This window comes from Somniosus microcephalus, chromosome 25, assembly GCF_052327205.1.
Source record: "Somniosus microcephalus isolate GS21.2 chromosome 25, FLI_Smic_1.0, whole genome shotgun sequence".
Taxonomy (NCBI): Eukaryota; Metazoa; Chordata; class Chondrichthyes; order Squaliformes; family Somniosidae; genus Somniosus; species Somniosus microcephalus.
Window position 1 is genome coordinate 28556698 of NC_141011.1, and position 16388 is coordinate 28573085.

The 16388-nt window shown below is 45.1% G+C and overlaps 1 protein-coding gene across 2 annotated transcripts in view; it reads left to right on the top strand.

The window, feature by feature from the left end:
* Positions 1-15761, top strand: part of mfap2 (microfibril associated protein 2) — a 50681-nt gene extending 34920 nt beyond the window's left edge. For both annotated transcript variants that reach the window (XM_085966976.1, XM_085966977.1), the window contains 3 exons: positions 6114-6201; positions 8650-8723; positions 10577-15761. In XM_085966976.1, the coding sequence (XP_085823102.1) occupies positions 6114-6201; positions 8650-8723; positions 10577-10680 (266 nt within the window). In that variant the 3' untranslated portion in view covers positions 10681-15761. The remainder of the gene's footprint in view (positions 1-6113; positions 6202-8649; positions 8724-10576) is intronic.
* The last annotated feature ends 627 nt before the right edge of the window (positions 15762-16388 follow it).

Below are 16388 nucleotides of genomic sequence, written 5' to 3' on the forward strand. Positions count from 1 at the left end.
TTGTATAATTTGGCTTCTTCTCTTTGGACCAAAGCCTCGTGTAAGAAAATGCAGAGTTTGGTGCTGGAATTTAGAGGGCATACTGGCAATGTTATTGCTGGCACTGCTGTTGGCTTAGCCCTTATCTGGTCTGTGAATCCTGCACAGAGCCACCAGGTTAAAGCTCCATCCTCTTCTAACCCTTCAAGAATAACAATTTTGAGGTACTAAGAGTTGGCACTGTACATCTCCTACTGTCTCATTTTAAGCCAATATTGTCTGTCAAGGTGCCATAGGTGAAAGGTCAGTGACGACCCACTGTATCGTCCAATCCCACAACAAAGAGACATCCTCTCTGGTGCCTGGCCTGGATTTGTATCGAGGAGCCGCAGCTCAAATTGAATTACATTATCATTTCAAGGAAGGTGTAAAATAAATCAAAATGGTTAGGTAGTGTGACGGTTTTAATGTTCCCTTCGGACTAATGGCATGTTCTAGTTCCTGTACTGTATGAAAAGCCAGTCCACTAGCTGTAGACTCGAGTCCATCTTTGCTGACTTTACACAGCTGTCAAAGCAGTTCAGCAAGGAGCGATGTGGGAGAGCTTGTCCGCACCTGAAGGCAGTTGCAGCCCATCCGAGCAGCTGGGATCAAGGGAGCCAAAGCTGAAGCAGGAGTAGAACCACTTAAAAATAACTGAAGACTCGAACTATAGGACAGACAATAACTAATAGACTTATCATTTATATTTTAAAAAACATTGTGTTACCATTTGGGAAGTCCACCCTGCTCTTTGAAAGAATTAGCTTACATTTTATATAGAACCTTTCATGTAGCAAAACAGCCAAGTTACTTCACACTTTGGGTCAGAGCTGGGCAGGAAGGAAATTAGGGGAGGTGGCTGAAGGCTGGAGAGAGAAACGATGGGGAGGACTTTAGGGACAGAGTTCCAAAACTCAGGGGTAAATGGCTGAAGGCTCTGTCACAGATGGTGGAGCAGAGGGTGGCGGAGGGGGGTGGGGGGAAACTCACAGTAGACCAGAGACATGAGTGCGGAGGGTATAAGTGGGGCTATACGGTGGGGGAGCTTTCGTAGGTGGGGAGGAATGGGGCTGTGGAGAGATTTGTAGATGAGGACGAGGCCTTTGAAGTCGACATCCTGAGGGACAGGGAGCAAATGGAGATTTTAAAGACGAGTGAGCGGACAGGATATGGGTGGCGGAGTTCTGGTAGAGTTTGTGAGTTTATGGAGGGTGGAACCCAGGAGTCCGTCAAGGAGGACGTTGAATAAAGTTGAGTTTGGAGGTGACAAAAGGCACAATCAAAGGTTCCAGCTGTAGTGGGGGTGAGGTAGGCACGGACTTAGGCAATTATTTTGGGTATAGAAGGAGGCAGTTTTGGTGACAGACTGGATGCGAGATTGAACAGCGCACAGTCAGATTGAACTTAAATGGGCATCCAGGGAGGGGGCCTGGAGTAAGGGTGAAGGCACTGAGTTTCTGGTGAGGGCCGAACAGTATAGTTTTGATCCAGCCGATAACGAGCTGCAAGAAGTTCTGGCTCATCCACGACTTGTGGAGCTGTGGGTTATGGTCGAGAGAAAAGGCTGGGTATGGTCAGTCAGTGTACATACAGAAGTTAACCTCATTCTTAAGGATAATGTTGGCAAGTGGCAACATATGACGGGAATTAGGAGGGGCCAAGCATGGAGCCTTGCAGGCTTAGGAGGAGAAGCCTGCAGAAGCTGTGCTGACTGCGTTGGGACAGTTTCCTGCTGTAGTCATGGACCCACCTAGAGGTTTTATTTTATAAAATGTAAATCCTGTGACCAGCCATGTAGAGTAGAAAGTCCCAGGTTCCATCTGTGGTGAGTTAGTTGATCTTAGCCAGGGTGCTACAATTAGTCTCAGCACCCTTGTGCTAGGTAGGGGAGAAAAAACAGCCGTGGTTCCACTCCTGATCACTATCCCGTGACCCATGTTTGGAAAGTGTGCGCGCGTGCACAGATGTCGGGTAAAGACAGATATCGGGCTCAGTTGTATTAGCCCACACAGTCGAATATCCTGTTGCTGCTCATTGTCTAGGCTCATACACATAAAGAATGGCCACTTGATTACTGAAGTCCACTCCTCAACAAGTCTCTTTACCTTCATAGGATATACGGCACAGAAACAGGCCATTCGGCCCAACCAGTCCATACCAACATTTATGCTCCACTCGAGCCTCCTCCCGTCTTTCCTCATCTAAATCTATCAGCATAACCCTCTATTCCCTTCTCCCTCATATGCTTGTCTAGCCTCCCCTTAAATGCATCTGACTATTTGCTTCAACCACTCCCTGTGGTAGCGAGTTCCACATTCTCACCACTCTTTGGGTAAAGAAGTTTCTTCTGAATTCCCTTTTGGATTTCTTGGTGACTATCTTATATTGATGGCCTCTAGTTATGCTCTTCCCCACAAGTGGAAACATTCTCTCTGTATCCACTCTATCAAACCTTTCATAATTTTAAAGACTTCTGTTAGGTCACCCCTCAGCCTTTTTTCAAGAGAAAAGAGACCCAACCTGTTCATTCTTTCCTGATACATATACCCTCGCATTTCTGGTATCATTCTTGTAAATATTCTCTGCACTCTCTCCAGTGCCTCTATATCCTTTTTATAATATGGCAACCAGAACTGTACGTTGTACTCTTAGTGTAGTCTAACCAAGGTTCGATACAGGTTTAGCATAACTTCCCTACTTTTCAATTCTGTCCTTCTAGAAATAAACCCTAGTGCTTGGTTTGCTTTTTTTATGGCCTTGCTAACCTGTGTCGCAACTTTTAGTGATTTGTGTATTTGTACTCCTCGATCCCTTTGTTCCTCTACCCCACCTAGACTCGCACCCTCCAAGTAATGTGACCTCCCTATTCTTCCTACCAAAATGTAATACCTCACATTTAACTGTGTTGAACTTCATTTTCCAATTATATGCCCATTCTGCAAGTTTATTAATGTCCTCCTGTAACTTGTTGCAGACCTCCTCAGTATTGACTATCCCGCCCAATTTGGTGTCATCCGCAAATTTAGAAATTGTGTTTTTGATTCCTAAGTCTAAATCGTTAATGTAAAATGTACAGCATTGGTCCCAGCACTGATCCTTGTGGAACACCACTACCCACCTTCTGCCACTGTGAATAGCTACCCTTTACTCCTACTCTCTGCTTTCTGTCCTGAAGCCAGCCAGCAATCCATTCTGCCACTTGTCCCCTGACTCCGCATTCTCTGACCTTGTTCATCAGTCTATTATGGGGTACCTTATCGAAGGCCTTTTGAAAATCCAGATAAATTACATCTACATCTTCTGTGTTAGCTTGGTTCAATTGGTAGCATTCTTATCTCCGAGTCAAAGCGTTCTGGGTTCAAGACACACTCTGGGGACTCAAGTACATAATCTTGGCTTACACTCGACTCATTAATGAGGGAGTGCTGCATAGTGGGAGGTGCAGTCCTTTGGATGATACATTTACACGTGGTTCAAGTGTCTTGGCCAACATTCTTCCCTCAACCAACACCACCAAAAAACAATTAATTGATTCAACGTATTGCTGTTTGAGATCTTGCTGTGCAGAAACTGCATTTATCTGCATAACAACAATAACTGCACATCAAAATTGAATTAATTTTAGCAATTAATTTGATCATTTTGGGGTGTTTCTGAGGGATTGGTAAGGTGCAATATAAATATAAGTTTGTCTCCCTTCAGGGGAGTAAGGAGTTAAATTAAATTCTATGCTACATTTTCTATGCTATATCATGGTGAGGTCTAGCTTTGTGTGGTTACTATAGAGAGATAGTTTGATCTTTTGATTGTTTTGATGCTGGCACCAGTTCAGTCACTGCAAGTTATTACCATCATTTGTAAAATATGTGCTTTTAGTTGCACAGTCCATTTCCTCGAATCTAAATGAAATGTTGGACAAAATCTAAACGATGTGATTAGCCTCTGACTGTAATTTTAGAAGATTTTCACAATGGACAGCTTGTTTTTCATCAATTTAGACTTGTTTAGAGATCAGCTTCTCAAGATCAAAGAGAAACTAATTGAAATTTCTTACTTCCCCCAATTTTCTCCTCTCCTCTCTCTCAAGTGCTGACCTTTACTGGACTACAGTTCCAGAAACTGTGGTACTTTGCCAAAATGGCACTTTTTCACGTGTGAGCCAGTGACATGGCACCACAACCAACGCCCAAATCATAGCATCATACAGCACAGAGGGAGACCATTCAGCCCATCATGCCTGTGCTGGCTCGTTCAAAGAACTCTCCAATTAGTCCCACTCCCCTGCTCTTGCCCCATAGCCCTGCAATTTTTTCCTTTTCAAGTATATATCCAATTCCCTTTTGAAAGTTACTATTAAAGCTGCTTCCACCACCCTTTCAGGCAATGCATTTGAGATCATAACAACTCGCTGCATGAAGAAAAAAAATCTCATGTCGCCTCTGGTTCTTTATCCAGTTACCTTAAACCTATGTCCTCTGGTTACTGACCCTTCTGCCACTGGAAACAGTTTCTCCTTATTTACTTCCTTATTTACTCTATCAAAACCCTTCATTATTTTGAACACCTTTATTAAATCTCCCCTTAACCTTCTCTGCTCTAAGGAGAACTATCGAAGCTTCTCTAGTCTCTCCAAATACAGTAACTGTAGTCTTTCATCCCTGGCACCATTCCAGTAAATCTCATCTGCACCCTCTCTAAGGCATTGACATCCTTCCTAAAGTGTGGTGCCCGGAATTGGCCACAATACTCCAGCTGGGGCCTAACCACTGTTTTATAAAGGTTAGCATAACTTCCTTGCTTTTGTATTCTATGCCTCTATTTATAAAGTCATGGTTTTTAACAACCTTCTCAACTTGTCCTGCCACCTTCAAAGACCTGTGTACATACGCCCCCCCCCACCCCCGGTCGCCCTGATCTTGCACCCCCTTTAAAATTGTATAATTTAGTTTATATTGCCTCTCCTTATTCTTCCAACCAAAATGAATCACTTCACACTTCTCTGTGTTAAATTGCAACTGTCACGTGTCTGCCCATTTCACCAGTCTGTCTGTCCTCCTGAAATCTGTTACTATCCTTCTCACTGTTTACTACATTTCCAAGTTTCGTGTCATCTGCAAATTTTGAAATTATGTCCTGTATGCCCAAGCCCATTTCATTAATATATTTATATATATCAAAATGAGCAGTGGTTTCAACACCAATCCCCTGGGGACACCACTGCACATCTCCCACTAGTCTGAAAAACAACTGTTCACCACTGCTCTCTGCTTTCTGTTCCTTAGCTAAGTTCTCCGTACCCACGCAGCCTCTGCCTCTTTAATCCCATGGGTTTCAATATTACTAACAAGTCTATTATGTGGTACTTTATCAAATGTCTTTTGAAAGTCCATATACACAACATCAACTGCACTACCCTCATCAACCCTCTCCGTTACTTCATCAAACAACTCAATCAACTTAAAGGTATTGACTCTCTCACTGGGGAATGGTTCCACAGGAGCTGGACACCCTCTGGTCCCTCACTCAAATAACCATTCTTCATGTGTGAATCTTGACAGTATCACCAAACTATTCAACTGTGGGGGCATTACATCTGAACCCAATCCTGTCCTCATCAGACAACTACACATGTGCTCTACCAGCAGGAATCACTGTAGAGCAACCAGGAGCAGGAAGTTCCCCTCCAAGTCACACACCATCCTGACTGAGAAGTATATCGCCGATCCTTCATCGTCGCTGGGTCAAAATCCTGGAACTCCCTCCCTAACAGCACTGTGGGAGTACCTTCATCACACGGACTGCAGCGGTTCAAGAAGGCGACTCACCACCACCTTCTTGAGGGCAATTAGGGATGGGCAGTAAATGCTAGCCTTGCTAGCGACACCCACATCCCATATACGAATAAAAAAAAACCTTGGCCATTTTTTTTCTGTTTCCCCCATGTTTCTACAGTTGCTTCAGCTGAGATGAGCAAACTCAGCACAGGCCGGGGATTGACTGACCTTGGTCCGTGTGGTGAAACAGTTGTGCTTGTTTGTGCTGGGTCCACTTCCAACCCTTACAGCAACGTTTCCTTTTTCTCTGCCTATCAGATTGCAGGGAGGAGCAGTATCCATGCACCAGACTCTATTCTGTACACAGACCCTGCAAACAGTGCCTCAAGAGCCTTTGCTTTTACAGGTAAGCACACTCGGTCCTCGTCGTTCACCTATTTGAGAAAGTTTTATTTGTGTCTTAAAGCGGTCTTCCACTTAAACCTGACTTCATCAGACTTTCTTACCATTGTTACAAACGCGAGTCTGCTGTAGATACCTTCTCGGGTTCAGTGACATCAGTCACTTCCATAAGCAGTCCAAGTGCGCTATTCTTGTGGGAGTTAACTCACTGCCCTACTTCTACTTGTGCGATAATATAACCTGGGAGTGTAACAATAATACCCCCATTGTCACCTGGACCGGATATGCCTTTGCATGTGTATTCCTTCAATCTCTCAGAGGGCAGACTAAGCAAACACTTGGTGAGACGAAATAACAACAGAAAACGCTGGAAAAACTCAGCAGGTCAGGTAACATCCGTGGAGAGAGAAACAGAGTCAACGTTTCAGGTCGAAGACCCTTCGTCAGAACTGAGAAAAAAGCAGGAAATGAAACAGATTAAAAAGCAAGTTTGGGGGCTGGGAAATGGGGGAGGGGATGAAAGAACAAAAGGGAAGGTCTGGGAGGGGTGAGGAGACATTAAGAGATATTCAAGGCGAGACGAGATGGTAATAGGACAGGTAAAGAGACAAAGGATGGCTCTAGATGAAGTGTGAAATGCGCTGGCAGAGTGAGAGACAGCTGCCGCGTGGGAGAGAAAAAAAAGGAAAAGGCACAAACCACTTGGTGAGACGAAGCGTGATACAAATCATTGAGTTGCTTATTTCACAGCACGAGAACATACAGAGAAACTGTTATGATCAGATTTGCTTAATTCAATCTGTAGAGCATGTCTTCGCGGAATAGTACAAAAATAATGAATATGCTACACATCAGTGGGTTGACTAAACTAGGTATCTTCTTACTGTCCCTCTCCCGTTTCTAACCTCGTGTCACAATCTGTACCTTGTGTCCTTTTTGTTCACAACAAAAAAAGGAATCAAAGGCTTTCTGAGACAATGGGGGGGGGAGGGGGGTAATTTTAACCCCCCCAACCGGCCTGAGGTTGCTCCGTTTCCGCCCAGCGCCATTTTCAAGTCAGCTAAGGCTCTCGCTACAGACAGGCGCGGGCCTAATTGAACAGCGTGACGATTTTTAACTACAACTTGAGGGGAGTCCTGTCTTGTGGAAAACCTGCCAGAGAAAGGCCGAAGATTGGCCAGAGAGGCCAAGGTAAGTTTTATTTTTTAATCTTCGGCAGGATTCCTTGGAGGCCGAGAGGAGCAGGAGTGCTTCTCCGGGCCCGGAAGGCATTTTTGGGCCTCCCCTGCTCCTGCCCTCCTTCTTCCTCCCTACACTGGCACCTGTTTGTAAACCCCCCCAACACTTGTCTTATGCCAGGGATCGTTCCCTTGGGTCACCTTGGCATCCAGCTCCTGCCTCAATTCGCACTACCCTCCACCCACCCACCCCCCACCGCCTTGACATCATTCCCACCAGCTTTGGGCGGGAGACAGATGCCAAATATTAAATGAGGCCTAGCCTCATGCCGTTCTCCTTTACCGGGTACTCCATTCACCTCGGACACCCTATGCACAAATCCCGTTCTGAGGGGTGTGAAGTGTGTTTCAATTGCCAAGATAGGCTAACAATCTATGGGGAAGCAACATCAAAGCTAGCTCATTAACATTACGCTTTTAAAAACCCAACATTAAAAGTAACTGTGGCCTGATATTTGCAGGGGTGGCATGACCGAAAACGACCGAAGGAGCCTGGCAAAACCGGGGACCCAGCGGTCCTGTCAATCTTAACAGCAAGACTTTGCTAACATCTTGTAGCTCTGCCTCCTCCCCGGAAGCCGGCAGCTGCCGCCTCCGTTTTACTGCCGAGTTTCCCCGATTCCTGGGAAACCCGTGCAGCAGCAGTAAGTTTCAAAACCAGGCTCCCAATTGCCCTGTGGGAGCCGGATTTAAAATGTTAATGAAGCCCCGATATCCACCACAGTAAAAATGTCAGTGGGCGCGTGGAAGGCGTGTTGGGATTGCGTTCTGCGCATTTTGCTTTTTAACCCTCAGCCCCCGGTCATGGGAAGGTTAATCACGAGGCCTATATTTTCAAATGCTTTCTGTGGTAAATGGTTAAAAAAAAATTACCCTTACCTGGAAAGGTGAGGCATTCTGAGGTACAAACTTCTCTTTCAGGCACCTGCACCCTACTTGGATCTGTAAGGAAGCTGCAGGCCACATTGCTCTGTATGCCAGATAATAGATTGACATACTGGAAAGGATGTTACGACTCTTTCAATCGCATCCCACCTTCTCCATATCAGGATCTGATGGGGGCTATGAGTGGAAGAGGGTGTAGCAATCAAATCAAATATTGCGAATGTCTGAAAACAGAGACTATTCTGTAGAATGTATTTCAACCGTAACTTCTGATATTCTGCAGCATGTGTTGGTTTCTGTCCCCATCATTCACATTGTCTGCTTTGCAGCCTTCGCAGGGTCTATGTGGTTAACAAGGAGGTCTGTGTTCGCACCGTCTGTGCTCACGAGGAGCTACTGAGAGGTGAGTGTTAGGTCTCAGAACCACAACTGAACGGGCAGGGATGGTATCGTGCCACTAGCAGTAGGCTGAGCGGCATGAGTTTGGGTTTGGATTCAGATTCCTGTAATGGCTCCACTGGTCATCTGGAGCTCTCTCTGGAAGGCCTGGAGTCAGAGATACAAGAGGCGTTGGCTGTAATTGGAATGAGTGCTGGCACACTCTTTTTCACCCCAGTTCTGCTAGTGATCCAGGGTCAGTTTTTGGAGTGTGAAAGGTGAGGTACGGTGCAGTAGTTTGAGGTCTCCCTTTCTCATTCTGCTTCAGTAGAGATTGGGAGGGCCAGCTGCAATGCCCCTATCCGGTCTTCCCATGTTAGTGTATGGCCCAAGTCTCACCCTAGGACACCATGCAGGCTTACTGGTGACAGAGGACAGAATGGAGCAAAAGGAGGAGATGTTTCTACGGGGAAGCTTTGTGCTTTGGAGGAACAATTCCAGTAGGGTTGTTCCATTTTGGTTTTTTTTTGTTGATGGCAGGAATGACGTATGAGGAGGGATTGGGTCGACTGGGATTATATTCGCTGGAGTTTAGAAGAATGAGAGGGGATCTCATTGAAACTTATAAAATTCTAACAGGACTAGACAGACTAGATGCAGGAAGGATGTTCCCAATGGCCGGGGAGTCCAGAACCAGGGGTCACAGTCTAAGGATAAGGGGTAAGCCATTTAGGACAGAGGATGAGGAGGAATTTCTTCACCCAGAGAATGGTGAACCTGTGGAATTCTCTACCACAAAAGGCAGTTGAGGCCAATTCATTAAATATATTCAAGAAGAAGTTAGATATATTTCTTAAGGCTAAAGGGATTAAGGGATATGGGGAGAAAGCAGGGACAGGGTACTGAATTTGGATGATCAGCCATGATCTCATTAAATGGCGGAGCAGGCTCAAGGGGCTGAATGGCTTACTCCTGCTCCTATCTTCTATGTTTCTATGTTGAAGAACCACAGATTCCTGAAGATGGTATCCGATTTGGATATTGTGGATAGAAACTATCTTGTGAAAATTGTCAGTTAGTTGCTGGAAGAACATTTTCCCCATATTCGCTAATGTTAACAATGTTATGGGATGTTTTTAAGCAACTACCGGTCCTCCCTGGGGAAGGGGTGAGTGTGCAGGAGGCTGAAAGAGCAGCACTCCTTTCTACAGCCAGCCGGAGGCTGTGTGGCCTTGTCCCGGACAATGATCCCCTGGAACTGTAACACCCAGTATTACCGTTCAAAGTTTGGGACACTTAGCCTGCCCTCCATGTCGCATGTGGGAACACACAGATTTTTATAAAGAAACAAGTGAATTTACTGACTGTTCACTATTGGGTCGTATTCCCTTTATGAACAGTGTCTAAGTTTAGAATGGAATTTAGAAGAATGAGAGGTGATCTCATTGAAACATATAAGATTCTGAGGGGCTTGACAGGATAAATGCTGAGAGATTGTTTCACCTGGCTGGAGAGTCTAGAACTAGGGGACATTGTCTCAGGATAAGGGGCTGGCCTTTTAAGACTGAAATGAGGAAGAATTTCTTCACTCAGATGGTTGTGAATCTTTGGAATTCTCTGCCCCAAAGTGCTGTGGATGCTCAGTCATTGAGTATATTCAAGGTTGAGATAGATAGATTTCTAGACTCCGGAGGAATCAGGGGATATGGGGATAGGACAGGAAGGTGGAGTTGAGGTCGAAGATCAGCCATGATCTTATTGAATGGCGGAGCTGGCTCGAGGGGCTGTATGGCCTACCACTGCTCCTAATTCTTACGTTCTTATTAATCCACACCCTATTTGCTCTCCCTGTTCTCACCTTCTCCTTCTCCCTTCCAGCTGACTTGTGCCGAGACCAATACTCAAAGTGTGGGGTCATGGCCAACAGTGGGCTCTGTGGCCAGATGGCTTCATCATGCGTCAAGAGCTGTGGCTCCTGTTGAGGAGGACGAGCAAATCGATGAAGGGGCCACGCGTGGAGCCTTGGTCCAGGAGATAGAGGAATCTCCATATATATCAATAATATGACATTAAATAATTTAGAGGGATCATTTTCATATTTCTGTAACTCTGATGGTGCTGAGGGATTTTTCGTATAAACCTCAAGATAAAGTCCGTTTTTTATGTGCACATAATGTTCTAGATTTTTACTGTTTGTGGGAGGGGATCATTACAATGCGGGTTACTTATGAAGCCTTGGGCATTCAGTCATTCCAGCTTTTTACCCGTGTTGCCATGATGATTCATGAACCAAAGCCTTTGCCATTCCTTGTTGGCTGTATTGCGCTTGTCTGGGAGAAGGATAGAGGATTGAGAGTACCTCGCACTGAACTTACTGTCCCTCCTCTATCCACCTCCTCAAATAAATTCTACAGATTCCTTTCACATCATTGCTGTTACCTATTGCTGACCTGCCATTTATGCTTTGTGTCTGTCCGGAGGTTTAGAATTTTTTTAAGTTTACGAAGAAAATAGAAACTGCGTGATGTCTGTAGTTAGGAATGAATCGAATACCAAAACCCATCCTACAGCACAATTCTGTTCTGAAGGCAGCCTAACATGATTTAAACACCAGCAATCGAACTCTGAGTGGGTCACTCCCGAGTTCGCTTCACTTTTTGGAGGGACAGTTTATACCGGCCCTTCTGATCTGAGTTTGTTGGATTTGTTTAGATGGCGACATCCTGATACTTGTGTGGTGACACGACATTGCGACATGTTCACAAAACAATCTTGTTACTTTTGGAGCCATTACAATATTTTTAACATCGTATCTCCAAGAGAGACAACCAATTGGCGAACCATTTTCGATATGATGAGATTTCTTTTCCTCTCTCATCCTTGCTCAACTTTTCCCTCTGGGACCTGAACTGCACACATTTACATTCTGATCTGCAGGTCAGGTCTCAGAACCACCAGGTGCTTTTGCGTCTGAAGATCGATTCAATCCTAGCTGGTCGCACACCACCTTTTGTGTCAGGGCAAAGCTGAAACTGGTGTGTGACCCAAATAGACTAAACTCATACTGCACTGATCCCGTATGCCAGCTCAATTCTGAATGGACGAGTTAGACTCTTTGGCCTTGAAAGTGATGTTGTATGAAGATTGGCAAACAGATGTTTAATGTGTTCATTTAAAATCCCTTTGTCAACTATTTTAAATGGTTTAATGCCGGTTTAAAATAACGAATGGCAAAATTTAGTATGAATGGGTTAAGCATTTTCTGCTAATCTTCACAATTTCTAGAGCTTTCCATTTTCCTCTCTCTCTCCCAAGTCCCTCTTCTGTAGTTAAGAGAATAGCTAACCTACTCCCTGGCCTCTGCTGCACTGAATGGAGGACTAGGAGGCAGACATCAGCCACCTGAGTGTAATTCTTTCCTGTAGCGACCTAGCTGCCATTAGGTACTCACCTCAGTGCCCCTGCCCACGACTGTTACTGTTTTATGTTTTTAAAATAATGTAAACAAATACTGTGTCATTTGCCAGTGGTCCATAAAGGGGGGCAGGGAGGCAGGGGGTGAACCCACTCTTCTCCCTTTTATAGCACCACTATAGTCACCACATCCAAAGGAAGAAAACCATCACTGCAAAACTGTAAGCTTTTACAAAATAGAACTGTACAGGTTCCAGAGCATATGGCTGAGTGTGGTGCAAGGCTGTGACACAGTCCCAACAATTATGATGGGACTTTTTATAAGAAGACAATAAAGCCTGGAAATGGAATAGACCATTTGGTCCATCAAGCCAAGCCCACTCCTTCCACAGACCCTGTGCAATCTGTCCGATCAATGACCCTTCCCCACCCACTCTATGTATGATCTACTGTATCATGAGCTCCATCCCACCTTTTAATCTCCTGAGGGAAAGTTCTGTATAAATACTCCCTGATCCCCAAAGGCAATCAAGCAAAACACTAGAGCATTCATCCATCCTCACATCCCCATTAGTCAATCCTGGCCTCCTGCCTCACCAGACAGCACCTTCCTGCCCCCACCACACCCCCCCAACAACCTCCAGATTCATCGTGTCCCATAGAATAATTGATCATCTCAGTCTGTGCATATCCCTAATACCTGTACTCCTGTCTAATCTGACTCCTTTTTGAATGGTTTGAGCTCCATTACTGGTTTTAGTGGAACAAAAGGAATCAGGAGCAAGGATTTTTTTTACTAATGAGAAGTTTGTATTGGCAATAAGCATAACCAAATTTCTAAACCTGCAGTACCTGTTCCATGTCACAATACACAGAGCCATCATGGGCCACAGCATCGGAATTCTCCCCACCCCCCAAACATGTCTGGATGATAATAAGAGGCATCTGATGCATATCATAAAATAGTTGAGAGAGAATGTGCTCTAAGGGGTTCAATGGATGTTCACACAGCACTTGAACTTTAGGCTCATGTTTATATGCTATATTATTTGAACTCCTCAACTGAATTCCCACCTGTAACACACTACCAGTCATCGGTTACAGCCTTGTCGTACACTCCCAGGCATCTACCACAATCTTGTAACATGCTCCCAGGCATTAATAACCCAATAAGCTTCATTCACTCTTGCTGCTTTTTCACTCCTCAGTATTACTGTACAGCCTCGCTACACACTCCTAGGCAGCTCTCTGTGTTTCAGACACAAATTAACCCTTCTCCAACCTACAGGGTGTCACTGGTGCAATTTCTATTCAGGGATTTAAATCTATAGTAATTAGAGCCTAGATATGACTATGTGCGATATCAGCACAGGGATGCTCAACACGCTTATTTGCCTGCTGTTTCAATGGAGGCGTTAACACAATATGTTAACTGTTCTGTTAAATTAGTAGTTTCAAACAAATCTGTTAAGCATTTAAAAATTAGTATCAGTCGTTTCTAGGATTCCAAGATCCTGCTCACTGGACGAACACATTAACTAATCCGAGGTTCACAAGATCACTTGGCCACACTGAGACTTCATGGGGTTGCTACATCCCCATGTGTTGCGATAGTTACTGCTGCACTACTGCCAAGTGTGATCAAAAACGTTTACTGTCAGCTGAAGTCTTCCTCCCTGTAACTCTCCTCAGGAACGCAGTATTGTAAAACCCTCGACTCAGCAGCTGTTGGGATGCAACAGTGTGCGCTTATACTGGATTTAGAGGCTTTCTGAGGAGTTCAGGATATCTTCAGTTTATCAAACTTGACTTTCTGTTGCATTTTATTTTTTTGAAATAATTATGTTTGATGGTGCTTAAATATCCCTAAACACAGCGCGGGGAGCATTCACACATGTGCAGGATTTAAAGGTTGAAACGTGCCTGTTCTGCTGTTTGTATGTTGTTGTTAGGGTGCTGTGAGAATGGCCCTGAGCGGAGGCCTGTGATCTTGCAGCGCCGCCTCTTGCCGTCTTATCTTGCAGTGAGTGTGCTGCTGGTCTCGACGCTAATCTGTTGGTGGTCATATTCTGCGCTGCAAACAACAGCAGTTCTCGGGATCCACAAGGATTTGCGCGCAGGACCTCGCTTGAGGCTTGGAATTTGTGTCCTTTACACCGCAATATGGCGTTGGTGGCAGGAATACTTCAGAAGCATTTTGACAGAGTGAAATGATTATTTTTTTGCTTCAGCTGCTGACTTTCTTCTGACGCTTCAGTTGTTTCCCAGGACATTATATTGCATCTGAGGAGTGTAGTGATGAGATCAACTGGATTTAAACGAAATAAACTGGGAATACAGCAACACCCGGCATGAGGCCTAAATACAGGGACTTAAATTAGACCCTAAAGGACTTGTAGGTTCCATAGCACCAGCCTAGGCCCATCCACTTTGGAGCATACTGTCTGCTCTAAGCAACAGGTGTAGCTAAGAATCTCAAACCAGTTGGCAATTCAGACTCCTATCCAGAATATGAAATGCTATTTAAAGGCTCATGGTGGAGATAAAAAAATTGGCGCAGAAACAGTTTTTAGCCCCAAGATGTCCACAGCATGCTTTTGGAAATATATATAGTTACTGAATGTGTGACTGACAACTAGTGGCCAAACATTTACACCAATATATATTTGCTGTAATGACCCAATTTGCCAATTCATGTCTATGAATTGGATATGATTTTTTTCCAGTGAGGTCCACGTAGGATAGTCCACATTAACTGGATCTCTACTTAAAAAGGAAACATTTTCAGGGCTATAGGGAAAGGGCAGGGGAGTGTAGTCCATTGGATAGCTTTCAGAGAACCGGCAAAGGCACGATGGGCCGAATGGCCTCCTTCTGTGCGTATGATTTTGAGAGTCTAGTATCAGCAACCCATTGGGCCGCTGACTGGCTCCAACAATGACTATATCAGATCAAAAGGGAAATGAGAAGCCCCCTACGACTCGGTTATAAATATACCACCCAGTGTGCAAATGAGCCATGCTGACTGGGAAGACCCCCAATTCCATCTTCAGTCTGTGTGGAGTTAGCCAATCTCAGCCAGGGCGGCGGTACTAGGGCTGCAATTGGTCTCAATGCTCCTGGGTTAGGGAGGAGAAAATCAGCCACGGTTCCTGCTCCTGACTGCTATCCCGGCGACTCCTGCTGGAAAAATCCATGTGTACTGGGACAACAGGTGAGGATTGGATTGATGAATCCCATATTGGAATAGTCTGCTAATACTCACTATCCGGGCTTATAAATGAAGAATGGTCACTTGGAGCAACATTCTAGAGGGTGCCCAGTGCCCATGGATATGTAACCCAGCAGAGAGTCATTGCCTTAAGGAGGGAGAGGGGGGGGGTGCAAAACTTGGGAGAAAAAAATCCCCCCAAAAAAGCTGCTTCATTTCTGCTCTGATCCATCTGCACAGTTTAAAGCAGTAACAGTTAGAAAAATGAAACTTGAGACATGTGCTTGCTCAGAACTCCTTGGTATAAATGTTCTTGAAGTACCATTGGGAGGAGGTGCCGCAGTATGTACAGCCGAGTGAGATATTTCTGTGTAATCTGATTCATACTATAACTGATATATTCCGTTTTGTACAAAAATAAAAGTCACTTAAACAACACTTGTCATTCCATTCCTTTTGTTTTTATTTGAGTCTCCCTTTCATATTGTTATAACAGCGCAAAGACTGATGGTCCGCAGGGTGTTGGGTGTGACAGCAGCTTTCCCACTGAGAGATAGTAGTGGCCTCAGACCTACAATCTGCATCTGGGCATTCCTAATGTTAATCGTTCTGAAAGGCGATGTAGAGTGGAGGCCAGATATTTCCACACAGGGAGGGAGGTAAAAATCAGAGGCAACCGCTAGGGTCTGATCACTCCTTGTTCTCACAATGTGCAAAAATAGCCATTCAGACAGCTCTTCCCACAAATTACCTGGTCATGGCTTAGGATCTAAGGGGGCGATTTTGCCAGCCCTGAGGAGGCGGGCATGCCGGGAAAATGGCAGAATTTGGGGGCGGGTGCCCAACCCGCCTCCGTGCCATCTTGCCAGGAGGCGGGTAGCCGACCCGTGCTGGGTCACATCTCCTTGGAGGCAGGAAGGGGATTAGTGCCACTTATGTGCCTGTAAACAGGTAGTTAACAGTCAGATAAGAGGATTATCCCCATTTTGAGCCTGAAGTGCGGGCTTCCCGAAGGCTCCAAACCCCGCCAGGGTCACCGAGGCAAGTAGTGGGTCTGCAGGGGTC